The sequence below is a fragment of the Macaca fascicularis genome, chromosome 2 (assembly GCF_037993035.2).
Source record: "Macaca fascicularis isolate 582-1 chromosome 2, T2T-MFA8v1.1".
Lineage (NCBI taxonomy): Eukaryota > Metazoa > Chordata > Mammalia > Primates > Cercopithecidae > Macaca > Macaca fascicularis.
In genome coordinates this window covers 114,963,442-114,990,833 of record NC_088376.1, presented here as the reverse complement: position 1 = coordinate 114,990,833, position 27,392 = coordinate 114,963,442, and the positions used below count along the sequence as shown (strand labels likewise).

General features: G+C 42.4%; 1 protein-coding gene across 1 annotated transcript in view; it reads left to right on the top strand.

Moving 5' to 3' along the window:
* Positions 1-1,101: 1,101 nt before the first annotated feature.
* Positions 1,102-27,392, top strand: part of LOC102130310 (IQ domain-containing protein F1) — a 33,445-nt gene continuing 7,154 nt past the window's right edge. The window contains exons 1-2 of the mRNA XM_065540669.2: positions 1,102-1,445; positions 27,060-27,164. Of these exons, the coding sequence (XP_065396741.1) occupies positions 1,227-1,445; positions 27,060-27,164 (324 nt within the window). The 5' untranslated portion in view covers positions 1,102-1,226. The remainder of the gene's footprint in view (positions 1,446-27,059; positions 27,165-27,392) is intronic.

Genomic DNA, 27,392 nt, shown 5'->3' with positions numbered 1-27,392 from the left:
GAGAATCTCTTGAACCTGGGACAGGGAGGTTGCGGTGAGCTGAGATTGTGCCATTGCACTACAACCTGGGCAACAAGAGCAAAACTCTGTCTCAAAAAAAAAAAAAAAAAAAAAAAAAAAAAGAGGATCATGATTGTTTTGAGTTGTTTTTAAAACTTACACACAATAAACTTCTTTCATGTGACATATGGGGTTCTAAATTTTTAAAAATTGTGCATTGAAATTGACTTTTTTTAGGGAATGTACAGTTCTGTGAAGTATACATTATAACACATAGATTCATGTAACCACCATCACAACCAAGATACAGAATAGTCTGTTACCCTAAAACAATCCACTTGGTACCCCTTTGTGGTCAGACCTCCCCCATCCCTAACCCCTGGCAGCCACTGAACTGTCTTTTTGAAAATGTCACATGAATGAAATCGAACAGTATGTAACATTTTGAGACTGTCTTTTTCAACTCAGCATAGTGTCTTTGAAATTCATTCACATTTTCACATCCTTTTTCCAGTTGAGTGGTATTCTGTTGTATGAATGGATTCCAGTTTGTTTATCCATTCATTTTGTGATAGAAATTTGGGTTGTTTCAAATTTTTGATACTATGTATAGAGCTACTATGAAGCCAGGCGCGGTGGCTCACACCTGTAATCCCAGTACTTTGGGAGGCCGAGGCGGGTGGATCACCTGAGGTCAGGAGTTAGAGACCAGCCTGGCCAACATGGTGAAACTCCATCTCTACTAAAAATACAGAAAATTAGCCGGGTGTGGTGGCAGGCGCGTGTAATCCCAGCTACTCAGGAGGCTGAGGCAGGAGAATTGTGTGAACCCAGGAGGCAGAGGTTGCAGTGAACCGAGATGGCACCACTGCACTTCAGCCTGGATGACAGAGTAAGACTCTGTCTCAAAAATAAATAAATAAATAAATAAGTAAAAAAAAAAAAAAAAAGCTACTCTCAATATTCGTGGACATACTTTTTCACTTCTCTAGGTTAAATACCAAGGAGCCAGATTGCTGGGTCATATGTTGAACTTTATAAGAAGCTGCCAAACTATTTTCTGGAGCAGCTGTACCATTTTGCATCCCCATCAGCAATTTATGAGACTTCTAGTCACTCCACATCCTTTGTAACACTTCTTATTATCAGTATTTTAAATTTTATCCATTTAAATAAATGTGTGGTGGCATCTCATTTTAGTGTTAATTTGTATTTCCTAGTGGATAATGGTGTTGGATATCTTTCATGTGGTTATTTTCCATCTGTGTATCTTCTTTAGTGAAGTATCTGTTCAAATCCTTTGCTTATTTAAATATTATGTTGTTTGTCTTTTAAGAATGTCAAATAGCCGGGCGCAGTGGCTCATGCCTGTAATCCCAGCACCTTGGAAGACCGAGGCGGGTGGATCACGAGGTCAGGAGATCAAGACCATCCTGGCTAACAAGGTGAAACCCCATCTCTACTAAAAAATACAAAAAAATTAGCCGGGTGTGGTGGCGGGGGCCTGTAGTCCCAGCTACTCAGGAGGCTGAGGCAGGAGAATGGCGTGAACCCGGTAGGTGGAGCTTGCAGTGAGCCAAGATTGCACCACTGCACTCCAGCCTGGGTGACAGAGTGAGACTCTATCTCAAAAAAAAAAAAAAAAAAAAAAGAATGTCAAATAAATGAAACTATACAGCATATAACATTTTGAGACTGGCTTCTATTACTCAACCTAATGTCTCTGAGTTTGTACAAGTGGCTGGGGGTATCAACAGCTTGTTCCTTTTCACTGCTGGAATTACAGCAGTTCGTGTTTATCCATTTACCCTTTGAAGCACATTGGGTTGTTTCCAGTTTTTGGCTATTACAATTAAAACTGCTGTGAACCTTTGTGTACATGCTTTTGTGTGAGCGTAAGGTTTAATTTCACTAGGGCAAATACCCAGGAGTGGGATTGCTGGACGATTAGATAAGTATATGTTTACCTTATAAGAAACTGCCAAACCATTTTCCAGCATGGTTGTATTTTTCTCATTCCGACAAGCAGTGTATGAGTGTTCCAGTTCCTCGTCATTCTTGCCAGCTCTTGGTGTTGCCAGGATTTTTAATTTTAGCATTTCTAACAGGGGCATAGTGATATCTCATTGTGGTTTTAATTTGCATTTTCCTAATGGCTAATTATATGGAACATCTTTTAATACATTCACTTGCTATCATTATATCCTCTTTGATGCTGTGTTTGTTCAAGTCCTTTGTCCATTTTTAATTGGGTTTGTTTACTTATTATTTAGTTTTGAGAATTCTCAATAATAGTCTTGATACAAGTCCTTTCTAGAATGTGATTTGCATATATTTTCTCCAATTCTGTGACTTGCTTTTACATTCTGTTAATGGTTTTTTTCACTGAGCAAAAGTTTTTTTTGTTTTTTTTTTTGAGACAGAGCTTTGCTCTTGTTGCCCAGGCTGGAGTGCAATGGTGTGATCTTGGCTCACCACAACTTCTGCCTCCCAGGTTCAAGCAATTCTCCTGCCTCAGCCTCTGGAGTAGCTGGGATTACAGGCATGCACCACCATGCCCAGTTAATTTTGTATTTTTAGTAGAGATGGGGTTTCTCCATGTTGGTCAGGCTGGTCTCGAACTCCTGACCTCATCCGCCTGCCTCAGCCTCCCAAAGTGCTGGGATTACAGGCATGAGCCACTGTGCCCGAGTTTTAAATTTTGAAGTAAATTAATTTTTTCTTTCATTTTCATGGATAATGCTTTTAGTGTTATATCTAAGAAGTATTTCTTCCAATATTATGGAAAATTTTCTCTTGTGATCTTCTTAAAGTTTTACATTTTACATTTACAGCTATAATCCATTTTGGGTTAATTTTTTATAAGGTACGAAGTTTAGGCTGAGAGTCCTCCTTTTTACATTTTCTGATAGATGTCCAATTATCCCAACACCATTTTAAAAAAAAAGACTACTCTTGGCCAGGCGTGGTGGCTCACGCCTGTAATCCCAGCACTCTGGGAGGCCAAGGCAGGCGGATCACGAGGTCAGGAGATCAAGACCATCCTGGCTAACATGATGAAACCCCGCCTCTACTAAAAATACAAAAAATTAGCCGGGCGTGGTGGCGGGCACCTGTAGTCCCAGCAACTTGGGAGGCTGAGGCAGGAGAATGGTGTGAACCCGGGAGGCGGAGCTAGCAATGAGCCGAGATAGTGCCACTGCACTCCAGCCTGGTGACAAAGCAAGACTCCGTCTCAAAAAAAAAAAAAAAAAAAAAAGACTACTCTTTCTCCATTAAATTGCCTTTGCATCTTTGTGGGGAAAAAAAGCAATTAGTCATATTTGTGGAGATCTATTTCTGGATATTCTATTGTGATCGATTTGTCTGTGTTTCTAATCTTCACTAATGTCATACTGTTTTGATTACTATAGCTTTATAGTAATTCTTAAAATTGAGTTATGTGAGTCTTTCAACTTTTTTTAATCTTCAGAACTGTGCTATTCTAGTTCCTTTGCTTTTCTACATAAATTTTAGAATCACCTTGTCTCTTCTAAAATTCTGCTGGGATTTTGATTCAAATGACATTTAATTTATGGACCAAGTTGGGGAGTATTTAGCTATATTGAGTCTCCCAATCAATAGACATGATATATCTTTCTATTTGTATCTTTTTATTTTGGTCATTAGCATTTTGTATATTTCAGAATATGTATTCTGCTCATGTTTTATTAGATATGTGTTTTATTAGATTAGATAAATCCAAGCATTATATTTTTGAAGCTATTATAAATGATTTTTAAAATAATTTTGGTTTCCAACAATTCATAGAAGTATATGGACATGTGATTAAATTTTGTATGTTAACCTTACATCTTTTTTTTTCTTTGAGCATGAAGATAAATCCTTATTTTAATCTTGCTAAACTCACTTAGGGGCCTTTGGTGGAGTCTTTGAGATTTCCTATGTAGACAGTCACTGTGAATATGGACACTTATATTTCTTTTTGAATGTGTGTGGCTTTTATTTCTTTTTCATGCCTTGTTGCACTAAGACTTCCAGTACAATCTTGAGCAGGAGTGGTGAGAGTGGACCCATTGTCTTGTTCCCAATCATAAGAGCGAACATTTAGTTTATCACCATTAACAATTATTTTACCTGCCAGTTTTTTTTTTTTTTTTAGATGAGTCTTGCTCTGCCGCCCAGGCTGGAGTGCAGTGGTGCGATCTCGGCTCACTGCAAGCTCTACCTCCCAGGTTCACACCGTTCTCCTGCCTCACCCTCCCGAGTAGCTGGGTCTACAGGCACCCGCCACCACGCCCAGCTAATTTTTTGTACTTTTAGTAGAGACGGGGTTTCACCGTATTAGCCAGAATGGTCTCGATCTCCTGACCTCGTGATCCACCCGCCTCGGCCTCCCAAAGTGCCGGGATTACAGGCGTGAGCCACTGCGCCAGGCCTTTTTTTCCTTTTGAGACACAGTCTTGTTCTGTTGCCCAGGCTGGAGTGCAGTGGCGTGATCTTGGCTCACTGCAGTCTCGGCCTCCTGGGTTCAAGCAATTCTCTGCCTCAGCCTCCCAAGCAGCTGGGATTACAGGCACCTGCCATCACGTTTGGCTAATTTTTGTATTTTTAGTAGAGATGGGGTTTCACCATCTTGGCCATGCTGGTCTTGAACTCCTGACCTCATGATCGGCCCACCTCAGCCTCCCAAAGTGTTGGAATTACAGGCGTGAGCCACTGTGCCTGACTGAGTTTTTATCATGTATTGATGTTGAGTTTTGTCAAATAATTTTTCTGAATCAATTGATATACTTTTTTTTTTTTAAAGGAGTCTCTCTCTGTCGCCCAGGCTAGAGTGCAGTGGCGTGATCTCAGCTCACTGCAACCTCTGACTCCCAGGTTTAAGTGATTCTCTTGTCTCAGCTTCCCGAGTAGCTGGGATTACGGGCATGTGCCACCACGCCTGGCTAATTTTTGCATTTTTAGTGAAGATGGAGTTTCACCATGTTGGCCAAGCTGGTCTTGAACTCCTGACCTCAGGTGATCCACCTGCCTTGGCCTCCCAAAGTGCTGGGATTACAGGTGTGAGCTACTGCACCTGGCCAATTTATGTTTTTTTTTTTTTTTTTTTTGAGGCAGGGTCTCTCACTCTGTCGCCCAGGCTGGAATGCAGTGGCACAATCTCCACTCACTGCAACCACCGCCTCCCAGGTTCAAGTGATTCTCCTGCCTCAGCCTCCTGAGTAGCTGAGATTACAGGTGCCCACCATCATGCCCAGCTAATTTTTGTATTTTTAGTAGAGAAAGGGTTTCACCATGTTGGCCAGGCTGGTCTTGAATGCTTGACCTCCAGTGATCTGCCTACTTCGGTCTCCCGAAGTGTTGGGATTACAGGCGTGAGCCACTGCGCCCAGCCTACTTATATAGTTTTTTTTCTTTAATCTGTTTATAGGATGGATTGTATGGTTTTTTTTTTTAATGTAGAACCCTCCTTGCATTCCCGTGATAATCCCCATTGGTAGTAGTATATTATTCTTTCTATGTATTGCTGGATTCAATTGGCTAATATTTTGCTGATTTTTTTTTCTATGTTCATGAGGAACATAGTTTAATTTTCTTATAATGTCTTTGTCTGGTTTTGATATCAAGGTAATTCTGCTGTCTAAAGCCATTTGAAAATGATTCCCTTCTGTTATATTTTATGTAAGAAATTGTATAGAATTGGTGCTATTTCTTCATTAAATTTTTGGTAGAATATGCCAGCAAAACCATCTTTATCTGGGATTTTCTTTATTAGAAAGTTTTAAACATAAAAGTCAATTTCTTTTCTTTTCCTTTTTTTTTTTTTTTTTTAAGATGAGGTCGTGTCACCCAAGGTGGTGCAATCATAGCTCACTGTAGCAACTCCTGGGCTCAAGAGTTCCTTTCACCTCAGTTGGGACCAGAAGTGTACAGCACCATGCCCAGCTAATTTGTTTATTTTTATTTTTTGTGGAGATGGGGTCTCGCTGTGTTGATCAGGCTGGTCTCAAACTCCTGGCCTCAAGTGATCCTCCTGCCTTGGCCTCCCAGAGTGCTGGCATTACAGGTGTGAGTGTCTGTGCCTGGCCCTGGTGCAGTGGCTCATGCCTGTAATCCCAGCATTTTTTTTTTTTCCTTTCAACGCCAAACACTTCACTTTACTCTCCTTTGCTCAGATGGTTTCTGATGAGAAGTTTGCTGTATTTCTTATCTTTGCTCTTCTGTAGGTAAGGTGTTCCTCTCCACTCCCCTGGCTTTTCAACTTTGCCTCTTGATTGCTGATTTTCTGCAGTTTAAATATGATATGCATTAGTGTAGATTTTGATATTTATCCTGTTTGGTGTTCTCTGGGTTTCTGGGATCGATGGTTTGGTATCTACCATTAATTTGGAAAGTTCTTGGCCATTATTTCTACAAATATTTCTTCTGCTCTGTTCTCTCTTCTTTTAGGTATTCCAATGACACATATGTTACACATTTTTGAAATTGTCCCTCAGTTCTTGGATGCATTGTCTTTTTTTCCCTTTGCATTTTAGTTTGGGAAGTTTCTGTTGGCATATTTTCAAGCTCACTGATTCTTTTCTCAGTCATGTCAAGCCACAGGTGAGCCCACTGAAGACATTCTTCATTTCTGTTGTTACCGTGTTTTTTAATTTCTAGCTTTCCTTTTGATGCTTTCTTAGGGTCTCCATCTCTCTACTTATATTACCCATCTATTCTTGCATTACTTTTTCCATTTGAGCCCTTCACATAATAATCATGGTTACTTAAAATTTTCTGATAATTTCAATATCTGTGTTACATCTGGGTTTGATTCTGATGATTGCTTTGTCTCTTCAAATTGTGTGTATGTGTGGTATGTTTTGCCTTTTAGCATGCTTGTAGTGTTGTGTTGAAAGCTGGGCATGGACTGAGTGTGGTGGCTCCTACCTGTAATCCCAGTGCTTTGGGAAGCTGAGGTGGGAGGATTGCTTGAGGTCAAGAGTTGAAGACCAGCCTGGGCAACATAGTGAGACCCTCATCTCTAAAAAAAAAATTAACAGGGCCTGGTGGTGCATGCCTGTGGTCCTACCCACTCAGGCAGCTGAGGTGGGAGGATTGCTTGAGCCCAGGAGTTCGAGTCAGCAGTGAGCTATAATTGTGCCACTGCACTCTAGCCTGGGAGATAGAGCAAGATATTGTCTCTTAAAAAAAAAAAAAATGCTGGGCATGTATTAGGTAATAGGAACTGAGGTAAATATGCCTTTAGTATGAGGATTTATGTTAATCTGCTAGGATTTGGGCTGTGGTTTTCTTTTGTTGGTTTTTGAGACAGTCTTACTCTGTTGTGTATGCTGGAGTGCAGCTCACTGCAACCGCTTCCTCCTGGGTTCAGGTGATTCTTCTGCCTCCTGAGTAGCTGGAACTGCAGGCACGCACTACCATGCCTGGCTAATTTTTGTATTGTTTTGTATAGAGACAGGGTCTCGCCATGTTGCCCAGCTAGTCTCGAACTCCTGGGCTCAAGTGATCCACCTGCTGCGGCCTCCCAAAGCATTAGGATTATAGGTTTGAGCCACCGTGCGCGGCCTGGGCTTTGTTTAGAATTCATCACTCCTAAATATTTCCTCATGTTCCTTGGTCATCCCTTCCTCTCACCCCTCCTGAAGCTCCACCTCCATCTTCAGGAAATCACTGATGTGCTCTCTGACATTTTAGACTAGTTTACATTTTTCCAGAATTTTATATGAATGAAATTATACAGGATATATATATATATATATAAAATATATATATATATTTTACTGATATATAAAAGTTGTACATGTTTATGGGGTACACATAATATTTTAATACATGCATAGAATGGGTAATGATCAAGTCAAGGTAATTGGGATATCCATCACTTCAGACATTGGGAGCAAGCCGGATGGAACTGGAGGACATGTTAAGTGAAATAAGCCAGGCACAAATATTACATTTTCTCACTCATATGTGGGAGCTAAAAAAATTGATCTCATGGAGAGAGTGGGTAGAATGATGGTTGCCAGAGGCTGGAAAGGGTCGGGTATGAGGAAGAATGAAGAGTGATTGGTTAATGGGTGTAAAAATGCAGTTAGCTAGGAGGAATAAGTTAAAATGTTAGCATAATGGAGTGGCTATAGTTAAGAATTTATTGCACGTGGCCGGGTGCTGTGGCTCACACCTGTAATCCCAGCACTTTGGGAGGCCGAGGTGGGCAGATCACCTGAGGTCACGAGTTCGAGACCAACCTGGCCAACATGGCAAAACCCTGTCTCTACTAAAAGTACAAAAATTAGCTAGGTGTGATGGCGTGAGCCTGTAGTCCCAGCTACTACTCGAGAGGCTGAGGCACAAGAATTGCTTGAACCCGGGAGACGGAGGTTGCAGTAAGCCAAGATTAAGCCACTACACTCCAGCCTGGGTGACAGAGTGAGACTGTTTCAAAAAAAAAAAAAGAATTTATTGTATGTTTCAAAATAGCTAAAAGATTTGAAATGTGGCCGGGCGCGGTGGCTCAAGCGGGTAATCCCAGCACTTTGGGAGGCCGAGACAGGCGGATCACGAGGTCAGGAGATCGAGACCATCCTGGCCAACACGGTGAAACCCCGTCTCTACTAAAAAATACAAAAAAACTAGCCGGGCGAGGTGGCGGGTGCCTGTAGTCCCAGCTACTCGGGAGGCTGAGGCAGGAGAATGGCGTAAACCCAGGAGGCGGAGCTTGCAGTAAGCTGAGATCCGGCCACTGCACTCCAGCCTGGGCGACAGAGCGAGACTCCGTCTCCAAAAAAAAAAAAAAAAAAGATTTGAAATAAATGTTCTCAACACAAAGAAGTGATAAATGTTTTAGATATACCCTTTTCATCTGTATACTTTCTTTTTTTTTTTTTTTTCTGAGATGGAGTCTTGTTCTGTTGCCAGGCTGGAGTGCAGTGGTGTGATCTCAGCTGAGTGCAACCTCCGCCTCCCGGGTTCGAGCGATTCTCCTGCCTCAGCCTCCCCAGTAGCTGGGACTATAGGCGTGTGCCACAATACCGGCTAATTTTTTTTTTGTATTTTTAGTACAGACCTGGTTTCATCATGTTGGCTAGGATGGTCTTGATCTCCTGACCTCGTAATCTGCCCACCTCGGCCTCCCAAAGTGCTGGGATTACCTGGCCTCATCTGTATACTTTCAAACAAAATTTATTTTGAGATTAATTCCTGTTACTGCGTATATCAATAGTTTATTCCTTTTTATTGTGGAATAGTGTCCCATTGAATGGGTGTACTACGTTTATGCGTTCACATTTGTGTTGTTTTAAGGTTTTGGCTATTACAAATAAAGTTGCTATGGACATTAGTGTACAAGTCTTTATGTACACATATGCTCTCATTTCTCTTGGGTAAATACTTAGGACTGGAATAGGAGGGTTACATGGTAGGTATATGTAAAATGTTTTAAGAACTGTCAAATTTTTTGCACAGTTGTACCATTTTTAATTCTCATGAGCAGTGTATGCGAGTTCGTTCTCATCTAAAGAGTTCAAGTTGCTCTACATCCTTACTGGCTCTTGGCGTAAGTCTTTGAAATTGTAGGCATTTTAATATGTGGGCCATAATAGTTTATTGTCCTAGTCTGCATTTCCCTAATTACTAAGGATTTTGAGTATCTGTACATATGCTTATTTACCATTGAGATATCTTCTTTGGCTCCCCCTTCCTGTACAGTTGCCTGGAAACTCTCCAGGCAGTAAACTCTCATTTGTTTCCTTTCTCTTGGGGATTACTGTCCTTCATTGCCTGGTTTCTAGAATCTTAAAAATCATTGTTTTCTAGATTTTGTGTAGTTTTTGGTTGTTTCAGGTGGGAGAGTAAATCCAGTTACTGTTACTCTATCTTGGCTGGAAATGGAAGTCCCATCCTTTTACTTAATTTTTTTATTGAGGTAAAATACACATAAAGTTTACAATTTGAACTATTTTCATTGTACATAAAGTACTTGTTTTACTTTTAACATGCCTATATAATTATGTTTTAAATAGATTTATTATAGAGAGCACACAATTTGTCTTTTTAAAAAAAGCCAATCTGTTAATACCTCTCTTTTAATTGGCATATTTAGACGGTTTACATTTAATATTATTATTGATATAATTTAAGACTACAGTTTATCATTTGTTTTCTGTGAGTTCCCTCTGTTATTTATTTCCCCTTCTGTTCTCCATTCCTGATTTCTTTTGGGTTATTTGAATATGTTTTAGTGTTCCATTTTAATTTACGTTTTGGATTTTTGAATGTGTCTCTTTGTATTTTTTTAGTGTTTTCTCTCAGGATTACTATATATTTATACATATAGCATACCTTCACAATCGATTAGAATTAATGCTTTCTCTCTTCAAGTAACATGTAGAAACTTCACAACCATACAAGTCCCTTTATATTCCCTTCTTATGTAATAGTTGCCGTGTGCATTTCATTTGTATATTTTGAAAGCCCCACCAGACAATACTGTAACAGCAATCAAACATATTCTAAAGAACTTAAAAGACTACTACTTTTAGTCTATTATATTTACCTAGATAACCATTTCTGTTATGTTTTCTTCATTACTGAAGTTCCAAGTTTCTCTCTGATATTATTTCTCTTCTTCCTAACTTCCTTTAGCATTTCTTTAGGAATAGTTCTGCTGGCAATGAATTCTCTTATTTCCTTCATCTGAGAATGTCTTTATATCACCATTATTTCAAAACTATTTTTTTTTCTGGATATAGAATTCTGGGTGACAGCTCTCTTGAAGCATTTTAAAGATGTTGTTCCACTGTCTTCTGGTCTCCATGATTTCTGATGAGAAGTTCGGTCATTTGAATCATTATTTCCCTATAAGTAATGCATCATTTTTTCTCTGGCTACTTTTAAGGTGTTTTGTCTTTTCTTTTCTTTCTTTTCTTTCTTTCTTTTTTTTTTGGCCTTTGGTTTTCAACAATTTGATTATAATGTATCTGGGCATGGTTTTCTTGGAGTATATCCTTTTTGGTGTTTGCTGAGATACTTAAATCTGTAGATTTGTGCCTTTTACAAAACTTGGGAAATTTTTAGCCATTATTTCTTTAAACGATTTTTCTCCTTTCTTTCTAGGTCTTCAATAACATGAATGTTAGGCTTTTTGATACTGTTCCACAGTTCACTGGCATTTTGTTTATTATTTTTTCCAATCTTTTATTTCTCTGTTGTTCAGATTAGTTAATTTCAATTGCTCTATATTCAAATTCACTGATTTTCTGTCATTGACATTCTGCCAGTGAGCCTGTCAGTGGATTCTTTATGTCAGATATTGATTGTATTTTACAGTTCTAAAATTTTGATTCAGTTATATTTCTTTATTTTTTAATTTTTGGTGGACCCGTCTGCCCTCCTGAGGGAGAGGGAGGACAGGGCCCTGGTTATATTTTTGTTTTGTTTTATTTCTCTGCTGAGGGCTCCTATCTTTCCATTCATTTGAAAAGGGTTCGGCCAAGCACTGTGGCTCACGCCTGTAATCCCAGCAGTTTGGGAGGCCAAGGCGGGCGGATCACCTAAGGTCAGGAGTTCGAGACCAGCCTGACCAATATGATGAAACCCTGCCTCTATTAAAACAATACAAAAATTAGCCAGACGTGGTGACAGGCACCTGTAGTCCCAGCTACTCAGGAGACTGAGGCAGGAGAATCACTTGAACCTGGGAGGCAGAAATTATAGTGAGCTGAGATTGCGCCATTGCACTCCAGCCTGGGCAACAAGAGCAAAACTCTGTCTCAAAAAAAAAAAAAAAAAGGGTTCACCTTTGCTTCATGGATAATGGTTACAGTAACTGCTTTAAAGTCTTCAATATTTCCAACAGCTGGGTGATTTGGGAATGGCAAGAACTGATTGTCTTTTCCCTTGATAATTAATCAGATGTTCCTGGCTCCTCATATATTGAGTAATTTTGGATTGCATCCTAGACAGTTTAAATATTACATCTCTGGACAACGTTTAGTTTTTATTTTAGCAGACAAATCAGTTACATAAAGGCCAGAGGCTTTGTCTTGCTTTCCACGGATGATAATTCTGATGTCAGTGTCAGCTTTCAAAGCCTTTTCTATGCTGTTTGGGTCTGCCCTTGCATTTGCTACATAGGGGTTAGTTTGGGACTTGGAAGTGGTTTTTGTTGTAGTTCGTTTTTCAAAGGATGCTGTAAACCAAAAGCATCTGAGAGAAGTCTCAATTTAGAAGTTTATTTTTCCAAGGTTAAGGACATGCCTGTGACACAGCCTCAGGAAGTTCTAATGACATGTGCCCAAGGTGGGTGACCTACAACTTGGTTTTATACATTTTAGGGAGTCATAAGACATCAATCAGTACATGTAAGATGTACCTTGGTATGGTCTGCAAAGGTGGGACAACTGGAAGTGGGGGCTTCGACGTCATAGGCAGATTCAAAGATTTTCTGACTGGCAATTGGTTATTATCTAACGACTTGGAATCAATAGAAAGGAATGTCTGGGTTATAAGGGCTTGCAGAGACCAAGGGTTTATGATGCAGATGGAGGCCCCCGGTAGCAGGCTTTAGAGAAAATAGATTGTATGTGTTTCTTATCAGACTTAAAGAGTCTGTTCTATCAGTCTTAAGGTCTGTGTTCATATTAATAGTAATGAGGTATGTCTGACTCCCACTTTCCAGCATAGCCTGAACTAGTTTTACAGGTTAACTTTGGAGTGCCCTTGGCCAAGAGGAGGGGTTCATTCAGGTGGTTGGGGGCTTAGCATTTTATTTTTGATTTATAATGTGCAGCTAAGGCATGAACCTGAGACATGTGTTTGTTTTTTTTTTGTTTTTTTTTTTTTTTTTTGAGACGGAGTCTCGCTCTGTCACCCAGCCCAGGCTGGAGTGCAGTGGCGTGATCTCGGCTCACTTCAAGCTCCGCCTCCCGGGTTCACGCCATTCTCCTGCCTCAGCCTCCCGAGTAGCTGGGAGTACAGGCGCCCACAACCGCGCCCGGCTAATTTTTTGTAATTTTTAGTAGAGACGGGGTTTCACCGTGGTCTCGATCTCCTGACCTTGTGATCCGCCCGCCTCGGCCTCCCAAAGTGCTGGGATTACAGGCGTGAGCCACCGCGCCCGGCCATGTGTTTGTTATACACAGAATTAGGGGATTCCCTTTTCCTTATTTTCTGGACTTGCCTCATTCTTCCACTCCTAGAAATTATGTTCTTGGTTCCTCTGGCCAGAAATATAGATTTGTCTCAGAGTTATAGACCACTATACTTGCATGCAGTTCCATGTGACTAGAGCTGCCTTCAGGGCAAAGTGGCAAAAGCAATGAGAAAAAATTACTGCTTTCGGACTACAGGGGTCTCGTCCCTTTGTACATTTCCTCTAGCCAGGGAGATGATTTTTCAGGTGCCCATAGCACCACCACTGTGACAATGCGGTTCTGTGACGGAGCCTGGCCTTGGGGTAGGGCTAAGAGAAAAAAGAGAAAGAAAGAAGAAGAAGGATGCTGTCCATACTCTCTAGCATGAGGAAGTGTCTTTTTCTGATCCTCTGATCCAAAATAAGGACTTTCTTTTGGATTATTTATGTTCACACTTGAGCAGTTCTGCATTTTAGGCTGTTTTTGACTTTGACTTGGAAACCGGAGCTGATAATTCTTCACATTTGACTTTCTTCCCCAATCTGTGTGCTATTGCTACTTTCTCTCTTCTTCTTCTTCTTCTTCTTCTTCTTCTTCTTCTTCTTCTTCTTCTTCTTCTTCTTCTTCTTCTTCTTCTTCTTCTTCTTCTTCTTCTTCTCCTCCTCCTCCTCCTCCTCCTCCTGCTTCTTCTTCTTCTTCTTCTTCTTCCTCCTCTTCCTCTTCCTCCTCCTCCTCCTCTTCTTCTTCTTCTTCTTCTTCTTCTTCTTCTTCTTCTTCCTCCTCCTCTTCCTCTTCCTCCTCCTCCTCCTCCTCCTCCTCTTCTTCTTCTTCTTCTTCTTCTTCTTCTTCTTCTTCTTCTCCTCCTCCTCCCCCTCCTCCTCCCCCTCCCCCTCCTCCCCCTCCCCCTCCTCCTCCTCCTCCTCCTCTTCTTCTTCTTCTTCTTCTTCTTCTTCTTCTTCTTCTTCTTTCTTCTTTCTTCTCTTTCTTCTTCTTCGATAGAGTTTTGCTCTTGTTGCCAAGGCTGAGTGCAATGGCACAATCTTGGCTCACTGCAACCCCCACCTCCCAGGTTCAAGGGATTCTCCTGCCTCAGCCTCCTGAGTAGCTGGGATTACAGGCGCATGCTACCATGGCCGGCTAATTTTGTATTTTCAGTAGAGACAGGGTTTCTTCATGTTGGTCAGGCTGGTCTCGAACTCCCGACCTCAGGTAATCTGCCTGCCTCGGCCTCCCAAAGTGCTAGGATTACAGGCGTAAGCCACCATGCCTGGTCGCTATTGTTTACTTTTCAGAGTCTAGTTGATTTTGTATTCTGTCCAGAGTTTTCTATTGTAATCACTAGGAAAGATTATCTATAGTGTACTTACTTCCTCTTGCCAGCACTGGATTCAATGGTGTTTTAAAGAAATTTAAAAAGATGATCTTTTCTGTTTGCCCACATAATCATCATTGTGGGGCTTTCATTTCCACCTGCTGCTCTGAGCTTCCACCCAGGACCTTCCTTTAGTATTCTGGCAGTGTGAGTCTGCTGGTAATAAACGATCTCAGCTTTTATTTTTTGGAAAATGTCTTTATTTCACCTTCCTTAAAAAAGCTCAGGTATAATTTATGTACAGCGAAATGGAGAAATCTTAAATGTGAAGTTAAATGAGTTTTGACAAATGCATATACCTCCAATCCACACCGCATCAAGATATACAGCATTCATGTCATCCCAGAAAGTCCCTTTGTATCCCTTTCCAATCAATCTCAACTCCCAGAGGCAACCACTGCTTGAGATTTTTTTTTTTTTTTTTTTTTTTTTTTTTGAGATGGAGTCTCGCTCTGTTGCCCAGGCTGGAGTGCAGTGGCACAATCTCGACTCACTGCAAGCTCCACCTCCTGGGTTCACGCCATTCTCCTGCCTCAGCCTCCCGAGTAGCTGTGACTACAGGCGTCCACCACCACACCCGGCTAATTTTTTTTTGTATTTTTAGTAGAGACGGGGTTTCTCCGTGCTAGCCAGTATGGTCTTGATCTCCTGACCTCGTGATCCGCCCACCTTGGCCTCCCATAGTGCTGGGATTACAGGCGTGAGCCACTGTGCCCAGCTGAGGTTTTTTTTTTTTGAGGCGGAGTTTAGCTCTTGCTGCCCAGGCTGGAGTACAATGGCGTGATCTCGGCTCACTACAAGCTCTGCCTCCCAGGTTCAAGCCATTCTCCTGCCTCAGCCTCCCGAGTAGCTGGGATTACAGGCATGTGCCCCCATGCCCTGCCAATTTAGTACTTTTAGTAGAGATGGGGTTTCTCCCTATTGGTCAGGTTGGTCTCGAACTCCTGACCTCAGGTGACCTGCCCGCCTTGGCCTCCCAAAGTGCTGGGATTACAGGCATGAGCCACCATGCCCGGTCCACTGTTCATGATTTCTATCATGATATATTAGTTTTGCATTTTTTAAAAAACAGGGTTTTGCTCTGTCACCTAGGCTGGAGTGCAGCGGCTTGATCCTGGCTCACTGCAGCCTCGACCTCCCAGACTCAAGTGATCCTCCCACCTCAGGTTCCCAAGTAGCTGGGACCACAGGTGCACACCACCACACTTGGCTAAATTTTTTTTTTTTTTTTTGAGACGGAGTTTTGCTCTTGTTGCCCAGGCTGGAATGCAATGGTGCGATCTTGGCTCACTGCAACCTCCGTCTGCCAGGTACAAGTGATTCTCCTGTCTCAGCCTCCCAAGTAGCTTGGATTACAGGCATGTGCCACCATGCCTGGCTAAATTTTTTGTATTTAGTAGAGACAGGGTTTTACCATGTTAGTCAGGCTGGTTGTGAACTCCTGACCTCAGGTGGCCCACCCACCTCGGCCCCCCAAAGTGCTGGGATTATAGGCGTGTGCCACCACACCCATCCTCGGTTAATTATTTTTAAAAACATTTTTTGTAGAGACAGTGCTTTCCTATGTTGCCCAGGTAGGTCTCAAACTCCTGGGTTCAAGAGATCCTTGGCCTCTCAAAGTGCTGGGATTATAGGCATGAGCCACCACAACAAATTTGCATGTTTTAAATTTGATATAAATAGAATTATACAATATGTTCTGTTTTGCATTTGGCTTTTTTTGCTCAATATAATATCATGGATAAGATTCACCCATGTTATTGCACGTATCATTAGTTCTTGGCTATTTATTGCCCAATGGTATTTTATTTTATGAATATACCACAATTTGTGTATCCATTATCCTATTTATAGATATTTCACTTGTTGCCAATGTTTGACTATTATGAGTATATGCTATGAGCATTCCTGTACAAGTCTTTTTGTGGATATGTTTTCATTTTTCTTAAGTAAATACCTAAGAGTGAAATCGCTGAGTCAGAGAGTGGGTGTAGGTATATGTTTAATTTTAAAAGCAATAGCCAAATGAATTTCCAAATTGGTTGTATTATCAAAAATATATGAGAGTTTCTTTTGTTCTACATCCTTGCCAACATTTGGTATTCTCCTTTTCTTTTTTTCTTTAATTTTGGCCATCATGATGGTGGCTTAAATTTTGTCTTTCCCTGATAACTAATGATGTTGAGCAAATTTCATGTGTTTGGAAGCCACTTGAATATCTTTTTTTATAAAGCTTTGGTTTAAGCCTTTTGTCCATTTTTATTAGGTTGCTTTTTATTACTGAGTTGTAAGAGTTCTTATATTCTGAGTAGGAGTCCTTTGCCAGATATAGGTATTGTGAATATTCTTTCCTCAGATTGTAGCTTAAGTGCTGTCTTTTGATAAACAGAAGTTTTAATTTGGACAAAGTCTAATTTATCAAATTTTTTTTTGAGACAGGGTCTCACTCTGTCATCCAAGCTGGAGCACAGTTGTGCAAATATGGCTTATTGCAGCCTTGATCCCTGGGCTCAAGTGATCCTCCCACTTCAGCCTCCCTGAGTAGCTGGGACTATACAGGTGCATGCCACCACGCCTGGCTAATTAAAAAAAATTTTTTTTGTAGAGACAAGGTCTCAACGTGTTTGAGTCCGGGCTAGTCTCAAACTCCTGGGCTCAGGAAATCCTCTCGCCTCAGCCTCCCAAAGTGCTGGGATTATAGGCATGAGCTACCATGCCTGGCAAAGTTATTAATATTTTATACTTAGTGTTTTCTGTGTGCTAAGAAAACAGTTTTTGTTGATTCTTGGGCACAAAATAGTTCTCATAGGATTTCTTCTAGAAGTTTTATAGTTTTAGGTTTCATTTAGGCTATGATCCATCTTGAATTATTATTTGTGTCTATGGTGTTAGATAAGGATCAAGATTCTTTTATTTTAAATTGAAAAATGCGTTTCCTTCTGCATTGAATTGTGTTGGTACATTAAACAAATCAACAGACCATATAAGTGTAAGTCTTTTTCCGGCTTTTCTATTCCATTTCATTGATCTGTTTGTCTCTTCTTATACCATGCTGTTTTGATTACTGTAACTTTATAGTGAGTCTTGAAATGAGATAATATAAATCCTTCAACTTTGTTCTTAATTGTTTTGTTTGTTTGTTTTTGAGACAGCCTCGCTCTGTCCATCTCACTGCAACCTTTCCCTCCCAGGTTCAAGCAATTCTCCTGCCTCAGCCCCCTGAGTAGCTGGGATTACAGGTGCCCACCACCACGCCCAGTTAATTTTTTGTATTTTTAGTAGAGACGGAGTTTCACTGTATTGCCCAGGTTGATCTCCAACTCCTGGCCTCAAGTGATCCGCATGCCTCGGCCTCCAAAGTGTTGGGATTACAGGAGTGAGCCGCTGCCTCTGGCCAACTTTGTTCTTCTATATCAAGAATTCCCCAATCATCCATTGATGTATGAAAATACAGTTGATTGGCTGAGCACAGTGGCATGCCTGTAATCCCAGCACCTTGGAAGGCTGAACTGAGCACTTGAGATCAGGAGTTCAAGACCATCTTGGCCCACATGGTGAAACCCTGTCTCCACTAAAAATACAAAAATTAGCCAGGCATGGTGGCACGTGCCTGTAATCCCAGCTACTCAGGAGGCTGAGGCAGGAGAATCACTTGAATCTGGAAGGCAGAGGTTGCAGTGAGTCGAAATCATGCCATTGCACTCTGTACTCCAGCCTGGGCGACAGAGTGAGACTGCGTCTCAAATAATAATAATAATGATAGTAATAAATAAAATAAAATGCAGTTGGTTTTCATATATTACCCTTGTATCTTGAAAATGTTTTGATGACTTTTATTTTTTAAACAGCTTTACTGGGACATAATTCACATACCATACAATTCACCTATGTAACATGTACAATTCAATGGTTTTAAGTATATTTATAGACATGTGCCACCATCACCATGGATATCTAGCAAATTTGCTGAATTCCTTTATCAGCTCTAGTAAGGTTTTTTGGGTACATTTTTGGGGACATTTTAATGCAAATAAGCATGCTGTGAATAACACAGTTTTCTTTCTTTAAACAGAATTTTAAGGCCATTTAAAGGCTTTATTGCACTGGCTAGGACTAGTGCATTGTTAATACACTAGTTAATAAATACACTAGTGCATTTAGTGTATTGTTAAGTAGAAATGATAAGAGCAGAACTTTTAGTTTTATTTCTACATCTTTATTTTTGAAGGACATTTTCTCTGGGTATAGGATTTTAGGTTGGCTTATTTTTCTCTTCCCATTTCTTTAGCACTCTACAATGTCATTCCATTTTTTGTTTTCTGATTTCTTTTTGTTTCTGATGACAAGTCGTCTATACTGTTTATTTTTCTTCCCCTAAATGTAATGTGACCTTTTCCTCTGGTTTCTTTCTTTTTTTTTTTTTTTTGAGATGGAGTCTCGATCTGTTGCCCAGGCTGGAGTGCAGTGGCGAGATCTCGGCTCACTGCAAGCTCCACTTCCCAGATTCACGCCATTCTCCTGCCTCAGCCTCCCGAGTAGCTGGGACTACAGGTGACTGCCACCACACCTGGCTAATTTTTTGTATTTTCAGTAGAGTCAGGGTTTCACGGTGTTAGCCAGGATGGTTTCAATCTCCTGACCTTGTGATCTGCCCGCCTCAGCCTCCCAAAGTGCTGGGATTACAGGCGTGAGCCACTACATCCAGCTGTTTGTTTTTTTGAGACGGAGTCTCACTCTGGCTGGAGTGCAGTGGCACGATGTTGGCTCACTGCAACCTCTGCCTCCTGGGTTCAAGTGATTTTCATGCCTCAACCTCCCAAGTAGCAGGGATTACAGGCATGCACCACCACACGGGGCTAATTTTTGTATTTTTAGTAGAGATGGGGTTTCGCTATGTTGACGAGGCTGGTCTTGAACTCCTGGCCTCAAGTAGTCTACCTGCCTCAGCCTCCCAAAGCGCTGGTATTACAGGTGTGAGCCACCACACCCGGCCATCTTTGGTTTCTTTCTTTCTTTCTTTTTTTTTTTTTTTGAGATGGAGTCTTACTCTGTCATCAAGGATGGAGTGCAGTGGTGCAATCTCATCTCACTGCAACCTCTACCTTCCAGGTTCAAGCGATTCTCCTGCCTCAGCCTCTGAGTAGCTGGGATTATAGTCACATGCCACCATACCCAGCTAATTTTTGTATTTTTAGTAGAGATAGGGTTTCACCATGTTGGCCAGGCTGGTTTCAAACTCCTGACCTCAAGTGATCCACCCACATCAGCCTCCCAAAGTGCTGGGATTGCAGGCATGAACCACCTGGTTTTTTAGAAACAATTATCTTTTCCCTTGATTTTTATCAATTTCATTATTGTACCTATATGTAGTTTTCTTTGTGTTTATCATGTTCGTATAACTTTTTGACCTGCCTTTGAGTTTGATAATCCTTTCTTTTGTTACTTTCTCTAGTGAACTATTCATTTTGGGTATTGTATTTTTCAGTTTTAGAATTTCAGAACTGCGCATGGTGGCACGTGCCTGTAGTCCCTGCTACTCAGGAGGCTGATGCAGGAGTGTTTCTTGAGCTCAGGAGTTTGAGACCAAGGTGGATGATATAACAAGACCCTGTCTCTTTAAATAGAAAAAAAAAATTGCATTTCTTTTATTCTGTTCTTTAGAGTTTCCATTTGTCTGCCCAAATTCTCCATTTTCTTATTTCATTTTTTTCTACCTTTACCTCTAAATCATTTTTCTGTTATATGTATATTTATATAATCTCTGTTGTTTCAAAGTCTTTGCTAATTCTAACATATGAATCATCTGTGAGTCTGCTTCTATTGCTTTTTTCCTTTTGATTACAGGTCACATTTTTCTGCTGCTTCATGTGTCTCATTTTAAAAATTGTGTGCAAACACTAGATAAAAGCAGTAGAGGCCGGGCGCGGTGGCTCAAGCCTGTAATCCCAGCACTTTGGGAGGCCGAGACGGGCGGATCACGAGGTCAGGAGATCGAGACCATCCTGGCTAACGCTGTGAAACCCCGTCTCTACTAAAAATACAAGAAAATTAGCCGGGCGAGGTGGCAGGCGCCTGTAGTCCCAGCTACTTGGGAGGCTGAGGCAGGAGAATGGCGTGAAACCGGCGGGGTAGAGCTTGCCGTGAGCCGAGATCGTGCCACTGCACTCCAGCCTGGGGCACAGAGCAAGACTCCGTCTCAAAAAAAAAAAAAAAAAAAAAAAAGCAGTAGAGACTAGGGTAGGCCATTTTTCAACTAATCAGGAGTTTAGTTAGGTTGGGGCTATGTTGACACTTTAGTTGGTTTGCATCCCCCTCAGTTTCAAATGTCTTGAGGCTGGGCTCAGACTCCTTTCTCCAGCAAAAGTGTGGAATGTTAGCACTGTGAGACTTAAGAGCTCTCTCTGCTGTCCAAGCCAGCCCCTGGCTCCCTGTGCTGCTGTAGATCCAACAGAAGTCCCACGGGAAGGAATGATGGCAGCAGAGGACTCACTGTGTGTGTGTGTGGGGGGCGGTGTGTGTGTGTGTGTGTGTCTTTTCCAGATTCCAAGTTGTCTTGCAGCTCGCATGCAGCCATTGAAAGTTCAACTGGTTTATCCTCATCACAGCATTTCACTGCATATGGCAGGCTTACTCCTGCGGGTCCCTGTGTCCAGAGGTTTGGTACCTATCCACAGGCATGAAAGCAGTCACTAACCTCTGTGCACCTAGAGAGGGATAGAGCCACTTTAGAATTCAGTTTATTTAGATGCTCCATAACTACTATTATGTGATGTTTTAAGTTTGTCAGGTGTTTTCTTATTGTGCAGTTGCTGTGGGAGTATTTTGTGACCCTCTGCATCCTAACTGGAGGTGGAGCCCTCTGACATTCCCATGAAGTGGTGTTTCTTCCTCCTCCTGGCTACTCCGGAGGGAAGCCCTTCCATGCCCAGACCTGCCTTTATACTGTCTCATTTCCTTTCTTGATGTTGCCAGGGCTTTTTATTATTCACAGGATGTGAGTTGCCCCATATATTCTGATCAGTAATTAGATTTTTGATTTAATTTTTCTATCTTTTTTTTTTTTTAAGACTGGGTCTCGCTCTGTCACCCAGGTTGGGGTGCAATGGTGCGATCATGGCTCACTGCAGCCTCGACCTCCCTGGGCTCAGGTGATTTTCCCACCTCTGTCTCCCAAGTAGCTGGGACTACAGATGCACCACGCCTGGCTGAGTTTTGTATATTTTGTAGATACAGGGTTTTGTTATATTGCCCCGACTGGTCTCAAACTCCTGGGTGCAAGTGATCCATCTGCCGTGGCCTCCCAAAGTGCTGGGATTACAGGTGTGAGCCACTGCACTTGGCCTTCTCTGTCTTCTTCTCTCTCAAAAAGCTGATGCCCACTACTTAGGTTGTGAGGAGTTTGGGGTTTATTCTTCCAGATGATGAAGCACAAGGCTTTCATGAGTATGTGTGTGTGTGTCGGAGGGGAGGTGTGGAGAGTGTTGGGAGTTGGGGGAAGTAAAATACTGACTAGTGTTACAACAAAGGCCTGTATCCTATTTTCCTTCTCAAATGAACACATATCACACCTTCTCTGTCACACCCTCTATTAGTCCATTTTCAGGCTGCTGATAAAGACATACCCAAGACTGGGCGATTTACAAAAGAAAGAGGTTTAATTGAACTTACAGTTCCACATGGCTGGGGAAGCCTCACAATCCTGGCGGAAGGCAAGGAGGAACAAGTCATGTCTTACATGAATAGCAGCAGGCAAAGAGAGTTTGTGTAGGCAAACCCCCATTTTTTTTTTGGGGGCGGGATAGAATTTTACTCTTGTTGCCCAAGCTGGAGTGCAATGGTGTGATCTCAGCTCACTGTAAACCTCTACCTCCCAGGTTCAAGCGATTCTCCTGTCTCAGCCTCTTGAGTAGTGGGATTACAGGCACAAGCCACCATGCCCAGTTAATTTTTTGTATTTTTGATAGAAATAGAGTTTCACCATGTTAGCCAGGCTGGGCTCGAACTCCTGACCTCAGGTGATCCACCCACCTTGGCCTCCCAAAGTGCTGGGATTACAGGTGTAAGCCACCACGCCCAGCCCAAACTCCCATTTTTTAAAACCATCAGATTTCGGGAGACTCATTAACTATCACAAGAAAAGTGCAGGAAAGATCTGCCCCCTAATTCAATAACCTCCCACCAGGTTCCTCCCACGACATGTGGGAACTGTGGGAGTTATATATAATTCCAGATGAGATTTGGGTGGGGACACAGGGCCAAACCATATCATTCCATTCCTGGCCCTTCCCAAATCTCGTGTTCTCACATTTCAAAACCAATCATGCCTTCCCAACAGTACCCCCAAGTCTCAACTCATTTCAGCATTAACTCAAAAGTCCACAGTCCAAAGTCTCATCTGAGACAAGGCAAGTCCCTTCTGCCTATGAGCCTGTAAAATCAAAAGCAAGTTAATTACTTCCTAGATATATTGAGGGTACAGGTGAAAGGACACAAAGATGTGTACCCACCCCCCCGTTCTGCTCTCTAATCTTTGCACATACCAGAGATTTCGTAAATTCTGTGAGTACCTGTTTTTCTGCACGTACCAGAGATTTTATAAGTTCTGAGGCAGGGTCACAAGACGTGTTTAAGTAAGATAAACTCTTGCTGCCATGAACTGGTTGTGCAGCCTGACGCAATATAATTAACTGCCTTTGTGTAAAACTGCTCTCCCGCCTCAAAGGTTTAACCGATATATCAGAAATGGCGGGAACCAATCATAGTTAGCCAAATCGCCTTGTTCAAACACTAGCCAATCATACATCTGATTTGTATAATAATTCTATGCCCACTTTTCTTAGACTATATAACACTGTTCGGGGCTCAGTGGGGGAGCTCTCTCCTGCCCGTCTCGTTTCACGAGCGAGTGAGAGTTCCAGGTTCGAACCTGTAATAAAGATCCTTGCTGCTTAGCTTTGACTCTGGACTCTGGTGGTCTTCTTCGGGGAATAAACGGTCTGGGCATAACACAGGCATTGGGTAAATACAGCCATTCTAAATGGGAGAAATTGGCCAAAACAAAGGGGCTACAGGCCCTATGCAAGTCCGAAATCTAGTGGGGCAGTCAAATCTTAAAGCTCCAAAATGATCTACTTTGACTCCATGTCTGATATCCAGGTCACGCTGATGCAAGAGGTAGGTTCCCATGGTTTTGGGCAGCTCCACCCATGTGGCTTTGCAGGGTACAACCTCCCTCCCAGCTGCTTTCATGGGCTGGCATCCAGTGTCTGTGGCTTTTCCAGGCAAACAGTGCAAGCTGGATCTACCATTCCAGGCTCTGAAGGACAGTAGCCCTCTTCTCACAGCTCCACTAGGTGGTGCCCCAATAGGGACTCTGTGTGGGGGCTCTGTCCTTACATTTACCTTCCACACTGCCCTAGCAGAGGTCCTCCATGAGAGCCCAGTCCCTCTAGCAAACTTCTGCCTGGGCATCCAGGCATTTCCATACATCCTCTGAAATTTAGGCAGAAGTTCCCAAACTCCAATTCTTGACTTCTGCGCACTCAGAGGCTCAACACCATGTGGAAACTGCCAAGGTTTGGGGCTTGCACACTCTGAAGTTGTACATTGGCCGCTTTCAGCCATGGCTGGAGTGGCTGGGACACAGGGCACCAAGTCCCTAGGCTGCACACCGCACTGAAACCATTTCCTCCTGGGCCTCTGGGCTTGTGATGGGGGGCTGCTGTGAAGGCCTCTGACATGCCCTGGAGACATATTCACCATTGTCTTGGGGATTAACATTCGGCTCCTCATTACTTATGCAAATGTCTGAAGTCGGCTTGAATTTCTCCTTAGAAAACGGGGTTTTCTTTTCTATCACATTGTCAGGCTGAAAATTTTTTGAACTTTTATGCTCTGTTTCCCTTATAAAACTGAATGCTGTTAACAACACCCAAGTCACATCTTGAATGCTTTACTGCTTAGAAATTTATTTTGCCAGATGCTGTAAATCACCTCTCTCAAGTTCAAAGTTCCACAAATCTCTAGGGCAGGGGCAAAATGTTGCCAGTCTCTTTTTGGCGACATAAGAGTCACCTTTGGTCCAGTTCCCAAGAAGCTCCTCGTCTCCATCTGAGACCACCTCAGCCAGGACCTTATTGTCCATGTCACTATCAGGCTTTTTTAAAAGCCATTCAACAAGTCTCTAGGAAGTTCCAAACTTTCCCACATTTTACTATCTTCTTCTGAGCTCTCCAAACTGTTCCAAGCTCTGCCTGTTACCCAGTTCCAAAGTTGCTTCCACATTTTTGGGTATTTTTTCAGCAACACCTCACCCTAATGGTACCAATTTACTGTATTAGTCCATTTTCAACTGCTGAAAAGACATACCAAAGACTGGGCAATTTACAAAAGAAAGAGGTTTAATTGGACTTACAGTTCCACATGACTGAGGAGGCCTCACAATCATGGTGGAAGGCAAGGAGGAGCAAATCACGTCTTACATGGATGGTAGCAGGCAAAGAGAGATCTTGTGCAGGCAAACTCCCTTTTTTTTTTGAGATGGAGTCTTGCTCTGTCACCCAGGCTGGAGGGCAGTGGTGCAATCTCGGCTCACTGCAAGCCCTGCCTCCTAGGTTCATGCCATTCTCCTGCCTCAGCCTCCCCAGTAGCTGGAACTACAGCCGCCCACCACCACACCCGGCTAATTTTTTGTGTTTTTAGTAGAGACGGGGTTTCACCATGGTAGTGAGGATGGTCTTGATCTCCTGACCTCATGATCCTCCTGCCTCGGCCTCCCAAAGTGCTAGGATTACAGGCATAAGCCACAGCACCCAGCCCAAACTCCCATTTTTAAAACCATCAGATCTCATTAGACTCATTCACTATCATGAGAACCATGCAGGAAAGACCCACCCCCACAATTCAGTCACCTCCCACTGGGTTCCTCCCAAACACACGGGAACTGTGGGAGTTACAATTCAAGATGAGATTTGGGTGGGGACACAGAGCCAAACCATATCAGACCCACAACTTCCCATATCTTTCAATGTATTCCCATGTTCCCCACCCCCTCATCCCATTAACTTCACATCCCAGCCTCAAATGGCCTCCTCCTCTTCCCTACATTCCCCCTACATATCCACATTGGCCTCTCCCATACTCACCCTATATTTCAAGTGCACTCCTCAGTGATCCCAGGGGCTGTGCCTCTCAGGGATTTACCCTGTCCAGCTGGGTCTTCAGAGGCTGAAATCAGGCAGAAAGGGGCTGTGCTTGTGCAGTGGCCCCCCTCATCTATCTGACTGTGGCCTTGAGACCCCAGGGACAGAGGAAGACAGGAGAGCACTTGAACCCATTTGAACCTCAGATGGAGTCCAGGCAGGTCCTCGACCCTCATGGGGTTCCTTAGGGACTGTGTTAGGCATGAGTCAGCAATTTAACTCTCCTCTCCAGAGGTAATCATTGGTAATAGTTTGGTATATCTACCTTTTTTCTTCTTTATATTAATTTACAACATAAAATGTGTATCATATAATAACTTCTGGCATAAATTATTCAATTTTATGTGTAGAATTATGTTCCTAGTTTTGTTTACATAGTGGGATCAAAAGGAACTTTAGTTTTTTTACTTATAAATACATCTTTATATATTTCCTCATTAGTAATATAGATCAAATTCATTATTTTTAATAGTTATGTAGTATTTTATAGTATGAATGAACTATGCACCATTAAGTTAATCCCCTATTGATTATTAAAGTGGGCTATTTAAGTTTTTTCTTTTCTTTTTTTGTTTTTTGAGATGGAGTCTTGCTCTCTTGCCCAGCCTAGAGTGCAGTGGCATGATCCTGACTCACTGCAAACCCCACTTCCTGGGTTCAAGCAATTCTCCTGTCTCAGCCTCCTGAGTAGCTGGGATTACAGGTGACAGCCAACACACCCAGCTAATTTTTGTATTTTTAGTAGAGACAAGGTTTCGCCATGTTGGCCAGGCTGATCCCGAACTCCTGACCTCAGTTGATCTGCCTGCCTTGGCCTCCCAAAGTGCTGGGATTACAGGCCTGAGCCACCGTGCCTGGCCAAGTTTTTTCAATTAAATATTATTACCAATGACTGGCTTTTTATAAACCTTTACAGCAATGGGCCAGGATTTCTGGCATCTTGCCTTTGAAGTCAGGGCTTTGTCCATTTCTGGCAGAAAAGAATGGGCAGCGCTTTTGTCTTTCCCTTGGAGGGGGCTCACTTGTTAGGAACCATCTGGTGCCTGAGTCACAGGTGCCATTATGACATCACAGGCCTTTTTTCCTCCACCCTTCCTGCCTATGCTATGGCTGGATGAACACAGATGTGAGGGGATTTGAACCATCTACAACCAATCCATATGTGACCAATGGTAAGAGCCAAACACACCAGGCTTGTTAGGGGTGTCCCATTGATCTCTCAGGGTGAAGGGACCCCCTGACACTGAAGACTCTGAGAAGCCCTGGAAGCTGGGGATGCATGCCATACTGAATGGAGACGGAGGGACAGCAACCTCACTCTTGCCTTTCCCCTAATGCTGATTGCAGGAGGAGAAGCAGCCCATAAAGACAGAGGAGCCCTCAAAAGAAGATGAGCCTCAGCAGAAGGAGACACTGACCCATTTGTCCTTAGAAGCAGAGTCGAAGGCAGAGGTAAGAGGAGCCCTGACTTGGATGTCATTGATCCTATGTCCTAGTGCTTGTGGCTAGTGTCTTTTGCATGGTGCTGTTATAAGTAAAGTTTTAGTGCCACAAAAGAAATAGCACTCAAATATAAAATTTTCTTTTTAATTCTCAGCAAGGCAATGTAGTTCTATAGAAGGGTGTACCCTTACAGGTGGAGCAATGGTGAGCACACACTTGGACAAGGGAGGGGAAGGC